This window comes from Amphibalanus amphitrite, unplaced genomic scaffold (genome assembly GCF_019059575.1).
Source record: "Amphibalanus amphitrite isolate SeventyFive unplaced genomic scaffold, NRLGWU_Aamphi_draft 001137F_arrow, whole genome shotgun sequence".
Taxonomy (NCBI): domain Eukaryota; kingdom Metazoa; phylum Arthropoda; class Thecostraca; order Balanomorpha; family Balanidae; genus Amphibalanus; species Amphibalanus amphitrite.
The window spans coordinates 28049-47134 of NW_024882631.1; the positions used below are offsets into that span (position 1 = coordinate 28049).

Sequence of the window (19086 nt, forward strand, 5' to 3'; positions counted from 1 at the left end):
CTCTCATGACATTAGATAGATGAATCTACGCCTGTCTGGCTTAGAAACGAGGCCATCGCATACATCAAACGCTCCCAAAGTGTTAAATAGATTGGACGCTGATAGGGTATCATTTGTAGCGAGTTTAGTTTGGCTGTAGCGCGGATGGGCGTAGATTTTTCTTCTCAGCGGTTGTGAGACGTATGCGCTGTACTGGACAGCGCCCGAGGCTATTTGTTGAAGCCAGGTGGCCATGCCAAGGTCGTTCTTCGGCTTCATGGCCTGACGACGGAAGCTGTCGCGAAACAGCTGTTCAGAGCTTCACGTGTGCTTTGGATTGTGCTGTACCTAAATGAAGCGGTATCTGAGCAGACTAGATCCCAACTATTTTATATTTCTTCATTATTTATGCTTATGAATTATTTAAAGCTTCTTCAGCATAAAGCAATGGAACGAAACTATACACTGGGGAAATTTCCACCTGTCAAATAAGTCTGATAGCATGTGTCGTGGCTGCGTTCAAATTGAATCATTATTGCGCATCTTGCATCAGAAAACATAATTGAAACCAATTATTTTACAGATTCATCCAAAGCAGGTGTAGGTGCTTCATCGACGAGATTTTAGTGCATGTATCAAAACCAAGCCTTTGACACCTCAACCAAGCAGACACCCTCCAAGTGATAACTCATCTGTCCCAATACCCTCTGCCAAAACCACGCCCCCCCCCCTGCCCCCCCCCGCGAACACATCCACCTGGCCTCGTTCAGGCTGGCACTGAACGACTGTGACGTCACAGGCTCGGCGTGACGTCACATCCTGCGGTGGGCAGAGGTCACTCAGCCAAAACTACCCCAAATCAAAGGGTTTGGACGGTATGACAGACGGGAGTGGGTGTGGATCCGACGGGGTCTATCGGCTAACGGTTTGTGATTTCTGTTCGACATATCTTGCTACCAGGCCTGTAGGATTTAATAGAAATCCTTGCCAAGATGCAGTTAAGAAAATCTTATATCAAAACAGTTGAAATAGGAAAGTTAGTGTTTGACGATTTTTAAAACTGATGAGTTTCTTGCGTGCTTAAGAAAGCATAACAGTAATTGCTGGTGCTAAAATTATCTTTCAAACTCTCTCTCTCTTTCTCTCTTTCTCTCTCTCTCTCTCTCTCTCTCTCTCGCTCTCTCGCTCTCTCTCTCTCTCTCTCTCTCTCTCTCTCTCTCTCTCTTTCTCTCTCTCTCCCCGCAGAGTTAAAGTTTGAAACATTTCAGTGACACTGACAAATGGTTTCCACACCGTCCGACTATTTGTTTAATTTCTCTAATTAATGACGAGCACGGGTGGTGTTTTATGACATCTGTTCGCACACCGGTGCGGCTCAACATCACGTGCGTGCTGCACGTGCAGCTTGTAAAGTGTAATAAATGGCCGGCACGTGGTATAAGCAGGTGCTGAATTTAGAGCGTGACGACGAGCTGCTGATTTTGGTGATTCCAGTTGACTCGATTGGGATGGATTGGGAAGTTTTTTGTGCTATTTTTATAGCGATAAATGTTACCTCAGTATTTTTAATTCAGAATTTTCAATTAATACAAACAATGATACTTACAGCAAGTGACTATGCTTTAGTTCTGCGTCTACAGCTTAACACTTTTACTCCAGTGAAAAGGTAATTGCTAATCGATTGTCAGCAAAGACAACACCAAGTTTACGTTGAATCGCTAGCTTTTACGAGTTGTGCCTTTACAAGACGGTAGAGCAGACCCGTCCAATCTCCGGTCCAATCTCCAGGCAGCAACTCAGCGCAGCAGTTTCTCTCCTCCCTTTCAAAGTAATCCGTCTGGCACTGTGCCAAATCGAGCTCCCCACACCTGTTGTGCCCATGTGCCATTAAACCAATTTGGGCGGAGATTACGCGGCTTTTAGCAGACCACAAAAACGTAACAGGCGCTGAGTGGAGCATCCGCAAAAACCGCAACGCCCGAACCTGTCTCTCGGCTGCGGCTTGTGGTTTAGAAAAGTGTGCTACTGCGGACTGGCTATCGTCAGGGTAGTTATAATGGTGGGTTGGGTGTGTTTTATTGGCAGTGGTTAATGGGTATATCGTTGCACATTTGTCTGGTCGATGTTGTTGTTTTGATGTTCTTTTCACAATGCCATTAATTGTTGAATAAGAAATGGAATACGGGGTTGGCCGCCTCAATGTTTGGAAACTAAATAACGAAATCAATGACACGAATCAATAAGCTGCTAGAGAGGGATAATAAGCCACTTCATTTCAAACCGAGTTATATTTATGAGGCCAATGCTGGTCAATAAACATGGGATAAACATAAGCATTCTTTGCTCGAACCTCCAAAGTGCAAGACCGCATGGCATTGTTTGCTTCTGAAGATGGAATGGAATGGAACTGATTCGTCGCATCTTGGTCACTGCATTTGATGTCTTGCATCGGCTATTATCGTGGACCCCATCCCTCCAATATTATTCAATTGATATAGCGCTTTCCGCTGAACACGGCTCCATGACTTCAAATGACCTATCACCCCCTTACCGCTCTGAATACCTATAATGACTTATGTCGGAAGGCTGTATATTTTCTCCTAATGCTCCCAGGATCTCTCGCTCTCTCCCCTACCTCTCTCTCTCCTTCTCTCTCTCTCTCTCTCTCTCTCTCTCTCTCTCTCTCTCTCTCTCTCTCTCTCTCTCTCTCTCTCTCTCTCTCTCTCTCTCTCTCTCTCTCTCTCTCTCTCTCTCTCTCTCTCTCTCTCTCTCTCTCTCTCTCTCTCTCTCTCTCTCTCTCTCTCTCTCTCTCTCTCTCTCTCCCCCTCTCTTTCTCTCTCTCCCTCTCTTTCTATCTCTGTCTCTCTTCATATTTCAAATCCTTGAATCCCAAAGGGTGAAAGAAAATGGATTACTATTACGTCATAGAGTCATATAATACAGCCTTCGCTGAAAACCCAGTTGACATCAATTCAGCATATCAATCTTACTATAGAAACATAATCTTCTCTCTTGACACCTCAACCCATAGATTTGTCTTCATACAGTCCATCCTCGCCTCAGCCAATGTGGTAACGTCGCACCCCGAACAATAGGAGCGCGCGGGGTCAAGAGGTCACGTAACCTTGGGTCGCGGTCGAGGCGGTGTCAGCGAAAGGGATCGCGACCTCTGGCCGGCCACAGCTGTGGACGGAGCTGGAGCCAAATAAGGGAGAGCGAGATTGAAGTGATTTTATCGAGCGCTCTATATTTGGTTAATTGTTTCAGTGTTCTTTCGTCTTATAGAGAGGTTAGGGATGGCTAAGCTGAATTGGTACCTAACCGTAGTTTCACTCCCCATGCAAAGGAATTACAGTGGAATATCAATTATTTCCCTCAGCCTTTTCCTTGCTCTCGTCATTTTGCATCATTATTTCTTTTCCTCTATTTGCTCTCTTTCTTCCCTCCCTTTTATCCAAAAATCTTCCTTTTTACTTTCTTCCAGTTGTTCTGTCAACCTTTGATTCCTTGGTTCCCTCATCTCTCATCTATCCATCTTTTTCACTTTCCTTTCTATCCTTCCCTTCTTCCTTTCGTCAATTCTTCCTTTCCTTCCTTTTATCTCCGTTGCCTGTTGCAAGGGTGATTCATAAACGTCAACACCACCGTACCCACTCACGCACACTACCGTAGTCGTATTACCCAGCCAATACTCACACGTGCGTACACACGCGTCTGTATGTCTGTCTGTGTCTGTGTGCATGTGGGAGTCATCTGCAAGTCCTCTGCAGACGTCTGGTGATGACATGTGTGAGGAGAGAGAGTGGTGGAGGAGAAGAGAGAGTGTCGGGGGTCGTCGACCGAGGTGGGAGGTAACGTTGTAGACTAAACAGATATAACCCCAAGGGACTGAGAGGTTTGAAAATCGGCTGGAAATCTATTGGAAATCGATTTGAAATCGATCGGAAATCACTTCTACTCTTTTGCTGCAATCTGCAACTGTTTACTATCAAAATGAATTCGAAATTCCCAAATTTTAATGGATTATTTCAGTCACATCTTAATTAAGTTCACAGAATTTCTTGGAACATGCAGCATCAAAACTAGTAGGTGTAATCGAGAAGGTGAAAGGCACACTGGTATGAGCCTCGCTTTAGCTGTTGGACCGCATCTTACCTACTATCTATTTCAAACTCGACCTTACGTACTGCCTAACGTGAAGCGTTGCACATGTCATGTGACTAGCCTCCTTCAGCACTGCAGACATCACGTGACTTGCCGCCTCCCGCACTGCCGCCACCACGTGACCAGCCGTCTCCAGCACAGCAGACATCACGTGACTAGCCGACCGTCCGTAACGCGTTGTTCAATCAGCCCAACTGTCTCCCCCTCCCCTGGCTGAGGGGGTGGCTTTGCAGCAGGGTCGCATACAGGGTCACTGAAGACGTTAACCCAGATCACTGAATGAAAATGGTGGCAGGAATGGGATTGGGCTTCCGGTTGTAGGGGGAGGGATGTCTGGACTGGTGCGGAATGGAATGTCGTCGTGTTGGAATGAGGTTAGGGAATGTAGGGAAGAAAAGGAATGCTTGTTGATAGCCAAGAGGGGAGACCCTTTGCGGATGCAAAGAGAAGCGCTAGAAGCATTGACACGCGAGTAACGTGATTTGAAACAATACGTTTATGGTGATCTCGATGTAATGAAACTATGATAGTCAAAATTGATGTGAAAACCTTTTTATCATCATGTCTTCACTCATGCCCAAAAGATTAAAAATAATGGAACCAATGGTACTGACATTACGTTACCCCAAAGGAACTTTGTGGCGCCAGCCCTTGACGGAAGGGTTAGAATGCCGAGCCTCAAGAGCGAATTGAAGCTCGAAGAGGTTCGCGACAAATTCATGCATCAATTTATTATCATAAGTCAAAGTACAAATGCAAAGAGACAGTTTCAACCACCAGGTGGTCAACACATTTCAGCACCCATCGATATTACTCTGAATCTGTGGGTAGCCCGACCTGCCTTATGTTATTCAAGCAGTTGCCTTCCTGTTGAACTGATTGTGCCTAATATGGCAAAGGTCCACTCGAGATCTTACCGAGTGCTATTTGTTCCAAACACCTGTGCTGTTGGACCGGTTCATTTTGTATTTATGAGTTATTATGCCGGAACCAGTTGACTGAACCAGTTTGTAACATGATTTGACGATATTCAGAGACAGAAGGTGTGCCCAAGGATGGGCTAAATCAGGTAGGTACTGTCAAATATGGCAGCTCAGCTGTCAGGAGGATTACGTCATATGGTAGAGTGAAAAGGCGTTTTCATAACGCGGCGATATTATCATTGTTCTCTTTCGGTCCATCATATACGTGATTTTCTCTGGAGAATTTACGGAAGATATCCCCCATTAGATATTCCATCCAGTGGCAATGCATATCCGCAAGTCATTAGACGGGATACGCAACGATTGTTTCAAAAACGATATCCTGACAAGTTTCTTTCAGTTTAGCTACCTGTTGATAACACTGAAACTGATCGTAATATTGGAATTAAACATCACTGACGGCCAGGTAAAACTATATAAATCTACAAAAACACATAAACTGTAAGGCCATTATACCTATTGTTAGCACATCTCACCGATAGCACCCTTAGCACCTAAAGCACCTCCCTCCGCTGCCGTTAGCACCTTCCCCATGGAGGCCCCATCCATCATTCTCAGAACTAACTATAACGGAATCAGCTCCGGGCCGCAGCTGTGAATCGATATGTATCAGTTCCCGCCAAAACCGGGCTGTCGCGCGCTGCAAAACCGCGCGCCTGGCGGTGCAAACCGCGCGCTCCGACACCGCCGCCAGACTCGCGCCAGAAAAATGGCGGGGGCGGGACGCGCGGTGCCACGTGAATGAGGCGGTTTGGTAGGTGATTTGTCAGCAATGTGACAAGGTATTTGTTGCCGGCATGTTTGTCTTTCACTTGCGCTTGTGGTGAATGGTGGTCGGTTATGTTACACAATTTCCCTAGAAGTTGTGAATGTATTGAGCATAAGGATTGTATGTAATTGTAAATTGTAGACGCTTGACGCCGAAGGTGAGGGTACAGAGCCTATTCTAACACCACACTTCAAGAACAAAAAGAAATGAAGCAGAAATTATAGGCAGCGCACGTCTATTATCCAGAGATTAAAGTTCAGCCGTTCGGCTGGTACCTGTTATTTTTCGTATTTGGTTGAATCGCCTTGTTTAGTTAGGTACTTACAAGTTACATGCTTTATATAATCCAGATATTTATAAACATCCTGGCATTCCTGTCTGACTGAGCACTGTCCGCTTTTGTCCAAAACATTCTCGGAATGCGCCGGGTCCGTGCCGTATGTAAAGTGGCGGCTCTAAGGCGGTCTGGCCAGGTCACGTGGTCGTCCTTGTGATGGACGCGTCGCGGCCTCTAAGGTCACGTGCTCGTCGGGTGCCGATGGAGATTTCTTGGCGAGGTGCGATGCAATTCAAATGGATCCCTGATAGAATGGTGATTTTAGATTGATGCAAATAAATGCACAACCTAAGGGAGTGGAGGATTTTAATGAAATTCTTATGGTCTAGAATATCGTTTTCATTTTGTACAATCCTACTTAGCTCAGCCAAAATATAAACCACAGATATTGCTTGAATTCACGGGCCACATAGCAAATAATAGGAATGAATTGGCTATTTCGACCCGATGATTTCGATATTAACATGCTTGGATGCTTTTGCGATACACTCCTTCAAAAAAGTGACATAAAATGTCCCTGCTTTGCCTAATTTTGTCAAGGAACTACATTTGTATGTTCATTTGTACCTGAGCGAACTACCCATACAGCACAACCATTTATTCATGAGCCCAGCATTTCACATCTCTTACATCAAACCATCAAACATACTACTATCAAACCATCCTCCTGTTAGCGGAACGCATTCCGTTTCTCACCGCGAGACAATCTCAAACCGTGAGAAATTCACACCGTGGGAAATTCCACCGTTACAGGTGTCGACCAGCCGCCATGCTGCCGCGGCCGGCTGGCCGGGGGCGGAGTTATGTACAGGTGTGATCGCTGATTGGCCGCCGGTAATTAACCCACCTGCTGCACGGACCAATGAGCGCGCCGCGCACCCGATATGGTAATGTTGCTATGGCCGCGGCGGTGGTCGCGGGCGGTGGGAACTGAGCGGCGGGAGGGAGGGGGAGGGAGGGGATTGTTCGGCCTACTCTCAGCTTATATCACATGAAGTAATTGCCTCGGCAATCGGCATAGTATTTTTATAGTTTCTACACAAATAATTGTTACTGCACGCTTGCTGGGGTTTTGCGGTTCTGTACTGATAGGTATCTATGATGTCGCATTTCGCGTTAGAAACTTACTAGTTCGCGGCTATGTGATTGTCCCAGAGGATCAGTAATGTTCTCGATGGCCGCTTGAGGACCAAACTTGGTTATATCGGTAGATCAGCTGAGGAAAAGGAATGCGGAGTCTAAGCCACCCAGCAACCACTTTGAGGCGCAAGTGTCCAATCCGGTGATCCTATGTGTGATGTGGTGATCCCACGAAATAAATTAGATTAATTACTAACAGGTGGGCGTTGGGTGCATGAATCGAACAGTTAATGGAACGATAAATCCAAATGCAATAATACCTATGCAGTTACCTTCATACTTATAATCTTATTTGGTCTTATTTGTTATTCATCGCAAAACGCATTTAACATTTCCATTGCAATATGCCTTGAAACCGAGCTACCATTTCGTTTCCAGCGGTGACCGTTCAGAAATGAGTCAGCCACCCCCTGATTCGATTCGATTCCTTTGTCATCATCGCTCGTTAATTTTCCCATTTCGTCCATTGTTTTCGGTCTGGGGTCATTCTGATCATTTTGACTCATCGCTGACGAGGGAACATTGTGGTCGGGTTTCTCAGTATCGGTTTGTTGTGCGTTACAAATACCAAGAACCGCAGTCCGTTTATGTGAACAACTCATTGGATTATCGTTATCCGATGAAAGCATTTCTTCACCGAGAAGGATTTCGATAGCAGAAAGGCACGTTTGATGTGCAGAAGTTTCGACAAAAATGACGCATTGGCCACACAATCGAACTCAAATGCGAGAAACTTCTTTTTACTCTTCTCCACATAACGTAAACCTTCCACCATGACCATGACCTTCCACTTTCGAACATAAATTCCTGTTTTAAATCTGTCGACTAATCATAGCTTTGCTTCTTTCCGCGAATCTCCATGGCAACCGCTCAGATCACCGAAGAATACCCCATTACCCACGACCCGACGCGGGCTCCCGTGCCCTTTGGACGGTGGGCCCCGGAGCTACTTACAAGATGGCTGAACACCGGGGATGTTCATGAGAAGCAGAGGACGCTCTTCACGCTTTGTGACTTCCTGCATGATCCTGAACAGATCACGGCGTGCCTGGCAACAGGTGCGTGTTGTTATTATGATTATTTTTGGCAAATACCAGTTCATCTTGCTTTTCTAAAATAGGTATGTTTAAAGCTCACCTAGCAGTCTGCTAAAGGGTTTGTCAAGGGACGTTTACCGGGAATGTTCGGGCAATGCGGTATGGCTTAAGCTTTGTTTCTAATAAAAGTTACTTCATCCCTCACGCTCATAATTTTCCTTTCAGTCTTCTCTCATCTCCCGGCACTCTTTAGGGGATAACAGAGGTCATCCCCTACCTCACTTTGCGGTCAAACCACATCCCTAACCCATGTCAATCTCTCCCCCATATCACCTCCTATCTCCCCATCAAGTCGGACTCCGTCCGGGTCGTGACTCGGTCCAGGTCATGACTCTAGTCCCGGTCGTGACTCCAGCCCCTTGTCACCCCCATTAGTGACAAGAATTGACCATCGGGTGGCGGTGCTGGCCACCCAGACGTGTGCCAGGTGGGAGATCTGAGATGGCTCGCGCGGGCGACGCACCCACATTGTTGAGTAATGCCATCCGCCTTGAGTGGGCTGGGGGTGGGCTGGCATGTATGTATGTCGTGTGGGCTGTGTGTGCAAGAGTGTTGAAGCGTATCCAGCTGGCTTCTGATTTTACTCTTGCGGAGAGCTACATACGTGGCGGCTGCTGTGATACAGGCTTTGAAATGCGAATTATTACTGGTTATTAGATTTATGTCAAAAGCAAGCTCCCAAGACCAGCATCAATGCCTAAGTCGTCAGCCCGTCTCGGAACAGTCCTTCGTCAGTTAGCACAATGACAGGCTGCTGGGATACCTTTGGCAGACCGGGAGGCAGCTGGTCCGTTTCGGGGCAGTACCTTCGTCAGTTACCACATTGACACAGGCGGCTGAGTTGCCCATTGCAAACAAGCTAAGCAGTCTTCAGGGGAGCCGCAGTTGCTACCTTCATCAGTGACCACATTGTCAGGCCGCTGAGGTGCTGGTGGTTAGCCCGGGTAAACCCGTCTCTCTGACGAGCGGAGTCAGTTGCTACCTGTGTTGCCGTGCCCCATAACGGGACGCACTTGTAGCGCCTATCGGACGGCGGAATGTATTCCAGGGTCTATCGGGCGCGGAATGTATTCCTGGAACGTGACCCGGATCTAGAAGGTCCTGAGACGAGCTGGGGAGGGGGGGGGGGGGTAGAGAGACTAGCTGAGAGTGGGTATAGGGAGTGGCCTCATTGGAGTATAGAGATGAGTAGAGGACAGGCTGGAGGGGGCAGAGAGACTAGCTGAGAGTGGGTACAGGGAGTGGCTTCATTGGGGTATAGAGATGAGTATAGGACGAGCTCCAGAGGGGTACAAGGACGAGCTAGATGGTGCAGGATACAAACTAAAGCTTAGGGGTGCAGTTAGAAGCTGGGGAAGGTATTGAGACGATCAGGAGAGTACAGGTACGAGCTGGAGGGTATTAAGACAGGCTAGAGGATATGGAAAAGTTGACGAGTCCGTAAAACTACCGTTTAAAAAAGTCGCACGCAGAAGAGCCTAAAGGAAATACGTGTTTGCGTCACCCAGAGAAACGCGCTGAAGGGTCAAAAAACGTAGTTGAAGGGTTAAAACTTCAGCCTGGACGAATGACCAGAGGCCTCTTGCACCAAACTACCTAGCTAGGTAAAATCGAAAAACCGGTTTCAGAATAAGCTAATCTAACGGGGGTAAATTTGTTTGCAATGGCCCAATACATAATCCTACATGTGCTTGCTAAATTTTGCACGCAAATTGTTACATTTGAGAATCGGACTGGGCATACGATGCAAAATAATCCGAGCATTGGTGCAAGAGGATTTTGGTGCAAGAGGCCTCAGGTTGAACTTTTGAAGCTATAAAAGACGAGCTGGAAAATCCACAGACAAGCTGGAGAGTCGAGAGAGACTCCTAAATAGTAAGCAGACGAGGTCATCACTATGCCACGCTGATGTCAAGGCCACACCCCTTCCAATGCTAAGGTCGTCTTGAAGATCTTCCTTGACGAAGGCCGTGTTAGAACACTACCAGACACGCCTACCCGCCCTTCACTAGACGGACCGGGCAGACCGGTACCTAAAAGGGATATTGCCAAAAGAGGCGTCTTGCAAACGGCCTTCACCGAATCTTGTCGAGTTTTTGCAGCGCGTATGTAGCGTTCTATACTGTGTGTGGTATGTGTTGCAGTGATGGCGACGTCAGTGCCTTGTGAATTTTCCACCCGAGGCACGGTAAAGATACGATTTCATGGATAAATTGTACAAGAGTGGTCAAAGAGGTGCTGAATGGATGGACAGAACTGAAGCGGATGTTTTCGGAGGAAAGGAAGGAGCTAGAGAGAAAAAGAGATAGAGAGAGAGAGAGAGGGAGAGAGAGAGTGTGTGAGAGAGAGAGAGAGAGAGAGAGAGAGAGAGAGAGAGAGAGAGAGAGAGAGAGAGAGAGAGGAGAGAGAGAAATGACAAGCAAATTAAATAAACATTTGAATAAGAGACAACATTTTAGGTAATGAAATTATACAATATTACCCAAATGCAGCCGGACATTTCTCGGATGATTCCGTAACCATCCGTACCACTCCGCCATATCTCAAAGCTCTGCCGTCCGCTAACTCACGATTGCTCGTTTATTGACGGATGATGCCTTGTTGACGGATGGCGCCGTGCTCTCTCGCTGACCGTCACCAGGTTCCATGTTCAGGTCAGGTCACGAGCCGAACATTAACCATCCTTACCATTATATTCCTGTCTGGGGCCGGATCCCGGCCGGATCCCGGCCTCTCCACGGAGGCACGATTTGACCCTCATTGCTGCGACTCCGCCGGGCGATGCCGCTCGTGCCGAGAACTGAGTGTTTGTAGTGAATTGATGAGGGGCTTAGGGCCGATTGCATCGTGATTTATTGTAATGATGATACCGAAAAGAGGTTCATTTGGGTCTGTGAGCCGATTTGAAGGCGGTTGAGGCATCGAGGCTTGGCTGGTGGGCTAGCGATAGACGATGAAAGTTTTTATTGTGTGAAGAAGCATTTTAGTCTATCCGTAACATTATTTACGCTTAGGGTTTTGTTATGGGCTCATGTTTCGTCTGAAACGTCTCCTTGCAACCTACCAGCACCTTCTTATTTGTCCTTAACTGTCCTTAACTTTATTTCTGTATTTGTCCACCTCTATTCGCACTTACTTTCTCTGACGTTCATTTGACACCTCTCTCGACCCTGCCTTTATTTGACTTTAATTCCCTTATTCATGTATTGTATACCTTTAACTGTGCCTACATTCCTCTAACTGCAGCTTCTGAAGCAACTTTTCTACCTGACCTCAACCACCCCATCCTCTCCTAACCTCCCCTCCTCCTCTCTCTCCTCTCCTCAGACCTCGTCCCAGCGCTCTGCCGGCAACTGGAGCACACCGATGCCACGGTGCGCCAGAAGGCCGCCCTGTGTCTCGGGGTGATCTCTGGACATGCTATAGGACGGGAGGACCTGCTGAAGAATGATGTGTTGACACATCTGAGCTGGAGGTTTACTGATGGGGTGCCTCTGGTGCGGAGGAATGTCCATCAGGTTAGGCACGTGTGAGGAAGGTGAGGTGTTGTGCAAGGTAGCTCCATGGGTACAATGCTTTTCGTTTTTTTTTTTTGTCTCAGGGCCCAAATCAAGTCTAGGACACCTATTTATTACGTTATTACAGACATGAGTTTTTGTTGATAAATATTCATCTTTAATTCATTTTGGGTACTTGTGAGCTGGAATCGTTAACTTTGCCGATTTGTAGTTTCAGGTGGGTCAAAAAATAAAACAGATGCAAAAAGAAAAATATGCAAGGAACCACTATTATAAAATGGGACGCCCATTTAGTTATCACATAATTCCTTTTATTCCCATTTTGAATGCCACCCACTGGCGGTCCCAGGGGGGGGGGGCCACGGGGGCCATGGCCCCCCCTTTGGGGCTGAAAGGTGGGGCCATACTATCTTTTGGCCCCACCTTTCAGATCGAACAAAAGTCCTAGAAAAGCTTTTTGTATGTTTCATTTTCTTTCTTGCGCTATCAAAGGACGTAAATTTCACTCATGAGTGGCCTCAGTTTCGTATTCTGTCAATTTGGCGGTCAGCGTCGCTGGCACCGGTTCACGAGTATGGCCGCATCTTACATGGAATATCAGCGTGGGTTTACTTGAGGCTCTCGTAGGCCCAGCAATGGCTGGCATGAGACCTCTTCGGCAGTGGCGGGTGGGCCCTGCCAAAGGAGCGTGGCTCTAAGACACTAAAGTAAGACCTCATGGGTTGGTGCTGTGCACCTCAGAAGCCCGGTGGTGACGCCGTATGCCGGCTTGGTTTCTTAAGGATTAGCGTGGGATCTCCGGGGCCTGCATAGAGTTTGCATTAGCTAGTACCTATGTAATTTCGGAGGCCTGTATGTAATGTGTACACAGTGGCGGTCGCGGGGGGCATCAGGGCCATGCCCTCCCAAGGCACATAAAGGGGGCCATCATATCATTTGCCCCCCCCTCAAGCAACCGATGGGCTCCCATAGGTGTATGGGACCCTGGCCCTGATTCGATCGTCACGAGGCTAAAAAAAAACACGCCCACACCGGTCTTTGAGCGTCCAACACTGACCTCTGAGGGAACTTCAGTGGCGGTCAAGCGCCCACGTTGACCGCTAAGAGCCCACATCGACCTCTGAGGCTCCACATCTGACCTATGAGGACCCCTTACCGGCCTCAGGGGCCCCAACCGGCGTCTGAGGGTCTCACACTGGTCTCTAGTGGCCTTATTGCTGTCTCTGGTGTCCCAAGACGAACATTTAGGTGCCAATGAGGGCCCCGCATTGGCTGCTGAAGACCCGATGCTGGCCTCTAAGGGCCTGCATTGGCCTCTGAGGAGGGCTCATCTTGGCCTTTGAGGGCCCTCTGCTGGCCTCTGGGTTCCAACGACGGCTCATTCCGGTCTTTTAGGGCCCCACGCTGACCTCTGAGGGCCCCATGTTGGCCTGTAATGAGTAGGACCCACATAAGCCTCCGAGAGCCCAACTCGGTCGCTGATGGTCTCAAACTACTAGCCTTTGCAGTTTGCAGGCCCTGTACTGGTCTCTGAGGGCCCTAAACTGGCCTCTAAGTGAAAATATACATGGGTGGGCTTCTGAAGATCACAGGGCTCACGCAGACTCCTGCACAGCCGTACGTTGGTCCTGATCGAGATTACTTTACGTCCTGATGGTCCCGCGCAGATTCCCTCATATTTCGACGTCGGGACCCCATGAGCCGGTGTGGGTCCTGGGGCTGGCAGAGACTGATGAAGTCCTTAGGGCTCAGGGCCAGTCTTTTTAGCAGTAGGACTATAAGGCAGGTTGAGTGATTACTGATTACAGATTACAGATTACAGATATATTCAGACAAGGTCCTCTCAATAGTGAGGCTTTTCACATGTCCACGTCATGATAGTGTGATACAAAACGAGGAACAGTGTGCAGCACGCATAATTCCCACACACGCACCCACCATGCTATTGCTCATGTCTGTTGCTTAGACAGCAGCACCTTTCGGATGTTCGCCCGGTACGACAATGTCCCTGGTTCTACTCCAAGTTCGTTCATACGAGTCACACCTCGGTAGCACAATCTACGTCTTCCCGACTCCGTTCGAGCCCCAATAGAGCCGTTGCGAGGCCCCGCGCGAGTCGTGCGCGGCCCTCAGATGCCAATTTTGAAAACCAGGAACCTGTGGGGCCGGGGGTCTCCAGAGGTCGGTGTACCTATTCTCTCCCGCCGCCAAACAACTATATGGGTAAATGTCATAGTCTGAAAATGATCTCTGGGTTTCACATGCTTGTTCAAAGCAAGAGGTATCCGTACTTTTCCGAATTGTTTTATTGTGGTAAGGTCATGAATCCGCGTGCCCGACCTTCCAGTATATGCTACACCGATCCGTCGCCATGGTGCAGTGGCCCGACCGGTGGAAACTGGAAACACCGTGGGACGGGAAATGGAACTGGTGCTTTTGCCTTAAATTGAGCTTAAAGATTTCACGCAAGAATGAGGTGGATGAAGCATAAGTAATGCCAACTGCGCGGCGCCTCGTGGACGTAAAAAATTAGCCGATCACCCCCCCCCCCCCGGTGACTGATAAATGTTATGTCCCGCGAGTGTGACTTTGGCCCCCCCCCTTTTGCGAGCGGCTGCGACCGCCAGTGATGCCACCCACATAGTCAAGGTTGCGTCTGCGGCGTCTGCAATACCTACATAATATGTCATCGCCTATCACTTTCCACACGACCGCTCATAATTCTCGGATTACCAACGTACCCCAGGCGGGATGAGGTCATTTCTGATGGGACCTCGCGACTCGCGGGGCACGACCGTTGATAGCTGGTCACGACCTAAAGCCAGCGCCGCCGTCTGGTGTTTCATCACGCCGCCATCTTGGAGCAGTCACCGCTAGCCTCCCGTGGCGTCCTCACATATCTGATGATGTCATTGAAGAAAGGCGTTTGATATGTGCGGCGACAGCCGCTGGGTTTTGTTGTCCGCGAGGCATGTGGGCGTGTGTTATTGTTAGGATGTGAGGAGGCGACGTGATAATGATACGTTTTGTTTGTGAGTTTTTGTGATGAAGATACACGAACTAGCCAAGGATTTCGTCGAAATTTATAGCCAGGGACTCCCATGCTAAATCTATGCTTTTCATCGCCATTGTAGCTGAGCTGACGCCTCCGAAGAAGACACAATCTCAACACAACAAACCATCAACCGCAAGATAACACTGCCTGAAAATCCCCCTACTAAAATACCCGACATCAGATTATGCCAAACCACAAATACCGCCCACGAGGCTTTATTTCACAGGCACTTCTGCTACCATGACTGGCAGTTTCTGCTTCGTTTACTCCTCGCGAGGGTGCCCTCAGGCTATCGCGTCTTAGTTTACCGTAGTTGAAGACTTTCAAGGATGGTTTATCTAAGCGCAAGGTGCCCTTTATGTATTCCCGTTGGGTTTACCTCAAAGCGAAGTGGCCTGACTTCCAGAGCTGACGACAGGTGAAGTGATTTGGTGATACAGTGATGGGATTTGGTGATGGATGATGAATACGGGGGACCACTTAGCGGTTGTGTCAGTGACGGTCTTGACAGGTGGTTTGGAAAACGATTCTTGTTTGTAATTGCTGTGATGAGTATGCTGAGAGAGGGAAGATTTGCGTGGGAAGCGAGAGGTGGGGTTATCCCCAATCAGGCATCGGTTAATGAAGAGATGTTTGCCGAAGTGTAAACGGGAAAGTGGGCGATGCTGTGCTAGAAACAAAAGAATGACGGAGTTTTGTGTTTAGTCGTGCTACTGCCCACTTTAATTATATCCAGGAGGAGTTTCATGCACATATTTGAACTCCAAAAACATGATTTGTTCAAAATAAGTAAAAGCGCACCTTCCTGTATCCAATCGAAGACTCATGGAAGTTCGCATATATTTATTTACATGCCCATTTCATTTTCACCTGTATTCCATTGCATTCACACATCCATCACTAGATGCCTGCCTGGCTGCTGAAAAATCACCTCATTCACACTACCATTCCATCCCCATTCTATCCCATTTCCTCCACCATTCCACCTGGCATTCCCACTCCATCCCATCCTCACCCCTCAGGTGGTCGTGTCGCTCCTGAGGACTCCGGAAGGAGTCAGCGCCGGTCTGGAGGTGAACCTCACACCTCTCCTTCTCCAGAGGGTGGTCTGCGAACTACCGGAGATAGTGCTGCTCTGTCTACGGTCTCTACAGCCGCTCCTCAAAGAGGTAGGGGTGAGCGCGAGAAAGGAAGACACCTCACGAATGGATGGATCGTTGTGAGCTAACGAGAAGAGGTGAGGGTAGGTCAGGGTATATTCAGTGAAAGGGTAGGTAATCACGAGCGAGCGGGAGGTGATAGGAGTCCTCGCGAGGGAGGACAGACGGCAGATGCACTGTAAATGGGCGAGTCTTCTCGAGCGAGGGAGAGGAGGTTATGTCTTTGTGAGCGAAATCTACGAATAAACGATCTACTCAATGAGCCAGACGTTCGTGATCCGCTATCCAGTTACACGAAGCATTGATCGTCCCAAACGTGGTGTAGGCTGTCCCGTGAATAGGTTCTCTGCTGAAAGAGAAAGGCGAAATGTTACACTGATAACAAAAGCAAGCCAGCAAGTAAGTCAGTTTCACTAGTTCACTCCGTCCATAGAATAAATGTTCTAAAGGAACAAATAAGCATTCTATTAAACTTTCCTTTAAACATTACATCGTCCTCTGATATCTTCAATTCCCTCCACGCTGATAATATGTCGCCGATTTAATGTGGTTTGCCGGGCGGCTGACGGATGAGACAATAATCACCACAGCGTACAGCCAGACGGGTCTGGGAAACTTCTCAGCTGTCCAGGCCGTGACCTTTGCCGAAATGTCACGGCGAAACAGCTTCATCAAGGAGAAGAGGGAGGGGAAGTGGGAGGGGAGGGGCGTGGGAGGGGGAGAGAGAGAGAGGGGGGCTGGGGGACGTGGTTAGGACTTAGATAGAGTGCTGGTGGATAAAGAAAGATTCATAGCTTGACTGCAGAGTTCTCATAAGCTGAACCTTAAAAGAAAAATAACTAAAAACTCTTTCAGTGAACCAACAACTTCTCTCTGTCACAGTCCATGACTATTGGCGGTAAGGATTGCTTCAAATAGCCGCGATTGCTTCAAATAGCGGTGCCAATGGCGTGTCAAAAGATAATGCTCTGCCAATTTTATGTCAATGTCGTATCAATAACACTGCCAACAATCTGCCAAGCTCCGTGCATTGTAAGGTCACGTGTCTGGCGAATTCCGGCAGGCATTCCTTCAGGGTTAGTGGGATACGATCTCCCTCCCGGCTAGACGCGAGAGCATTCCAGAAGTATGATTGTATTGGAGAGGGGGCGGGTCCAACATGGTGTTTCCTGCTCGCCTTGAACACCTGGTGTTGTCTTAGCTCATGGCTGTGTTATCCGAGGGCTTGATATGTGATTTCTGGAAGATGAAATGGAAATACCGGTGACTTAAAATGTGGTGGCGGTTCCATCCAGCTGGATGACTCTGGGCTGAGACACACTGTCTGGCTGGGTTGGGGCCAGAGTGAGAGCTATTGCGATAATTATTTCGCCGTTAGCCTACCCATAATTATTCCAAGCTGAGTTCCCTCTCTACTTGTCGTCAGGCTGCTTCGCCTACCATCTTCTCGATAGGGTATGAAGATGGTAGAAATTTATCCCTTCTTTCTCCCGTATTTTTCGCTTCTCGGCAACCCAGAGCAGAGCTCAAGGCCCCTGACCTATCATCATCTCTCTTCCCAAACATTCCCATCATATTCCTTTCAAAAATCTTTCAAAACTTTCCCCATCATATCCCGTACCCGCATCATATTTCTCCCATAGACGCTTCGTCATCTCCCCCTCGCTTATCCAGTATCCTTACCTCTTTCAATCTCCTCTTTTCCGACAGGACCCGAAGCGCGGCCTTCTTCTCGGCGCAGTTCGCACGATGAACAAACTGCTCCGTTCAGAAATCTCCTCCATCCGCGCCTGCGCAGCCAGCTGCCTGCACAACCTCTGTCGTCCCACACAAGGAAAAAATGAAGCCACAGTCCTTGGTTCCATCCCCCTGCTGGTGACGTTGTTGAAGGACTGGGATCCAGCTGTACGCACCCAAGCCGCTGCTGCGCTGGGTAGTGTCTTAGTCACCACACCTGCCAAGAAGCTAGCAGTGACGCTGCCAACATTACGACATTTACTCGATCTTGCTGTAGAGTTTGCGGTCCCTGCTGCTCAGATGCTGGCTATCCAGGCGCTGGCGGTGCTGGCGGCACACCCGGAGGCGAGGAACAAGTTGAGGGAACATGTCGAGGTGTTTGAAGACGCGATGAGGAGTGAGGAGGAGGGGGTGAGAGTGTGTGCGAAAAGGGCGATGGAAGAGGTGATGTGGGTTCCGTGAAAGGAGGTGTGGAAGTCGTGGGAGGTGGTAGAGTGGTGAGGTATGAGCGGATGTCTGTGGAAGGAGATGATGGACGTCATAGTGACGATTACGCGAAGTTAATAGCTTCGTATATTTTTATGTGTGTTTACAAGGAAAACAAAACATTGCAGAATAAGTGTAGGTATTGTAAATTATTGTCGTTTATTGGACACATAAAGCCGGTAAATAATGTATCACCAACGTTTTCTGTCTCGTAAATCGTCTGTCTTTGTATGGTCTGTAACTGTTGACTCTTTTGCAGCTTTTTTATCTGTTGAAACCCAAATAAGGCTGACGATGGTTATACAAATATATATCTTCTATATTCCCCAACAGACGTGCTGCTTTCTTGAGGACCGGACCGTGGAAATGATCGAACAGATGTCGCTAAGATGAAAGACATTATATGATGAGTATGAATCCCAAACCTTGCTTTCGTGAGCGTAATGATGACTTGTGACAGAGTAATGCATTCATCATACTCGTAACTCACGAACTGCTACCCTTTCAATGCACTCATTTTACGGCCATGGAACACTACCATCGGTACTTTTTTAGTTTTCACTACGTGAAGTGCACCATCTGCAGATGCCAACAGACACATCTTTCTTCATAACTTTGATTCCCACTTTTTATAATTGTAGGTACCACAAAGTTCTCATCG

The 19086-nt window shown here is 48.1% G+C and overlaps 1 protein-coding gene across 1 annotated transcript; it reads left to right on the forward strand.

Annotated features, from left to right (window-relative positions):
- The first annotated feature begins 8064 nt into the window (after window positions 1-8064).
- LOC122370495 (radial spoke head 14 homolog) lies at window positions 8065-18759 on the forward strand. Its single transcript, XM_043346148.1, has 4 exons — window positions 8065-8430; window positions 11797-11987; window positions 16065-16211; window positions 17913-18759. The coding sequence occupies exons 1-4, from the start codon at window positions 8232-8234 to the stop codon at window positions 18399-18401; spliced, it is 1026 nt and encodes a 341-aa protein (XP_043202083.1). The 5' UTR covers window positions 8065-8231; the 3' UTR covers window positions 18402-18759.
- The last annotated feature ends 327 nt before the right edge of the window (window positions 18760-19086 follow it).

Bases quoted from the DNA above. Each gene is read 5' to 3' on its own strand.
- LOC122370495 (XM_043346148.1), top strand. From the start codon at position 8,232: ATGGCAACCGCTCAGATCACCGAAGAATACCCCATTACCCACGACCCG. The intron at 8,431-11,796 runs GTGCGTGTTGTT...TCCTCTCCTCAG, and splicing joins CACGGCGTGCCTGGCAACAG to ACCTCGTCCCAGCGCTCTGC. The intron at 16,212-17,912 runs GTAGGGGTGAGC...CTTTTCCGACAG, and splicing joins TACAGCCGCTCCTCAAAGAG to GACCCGAAGCGCGGCCTTCT.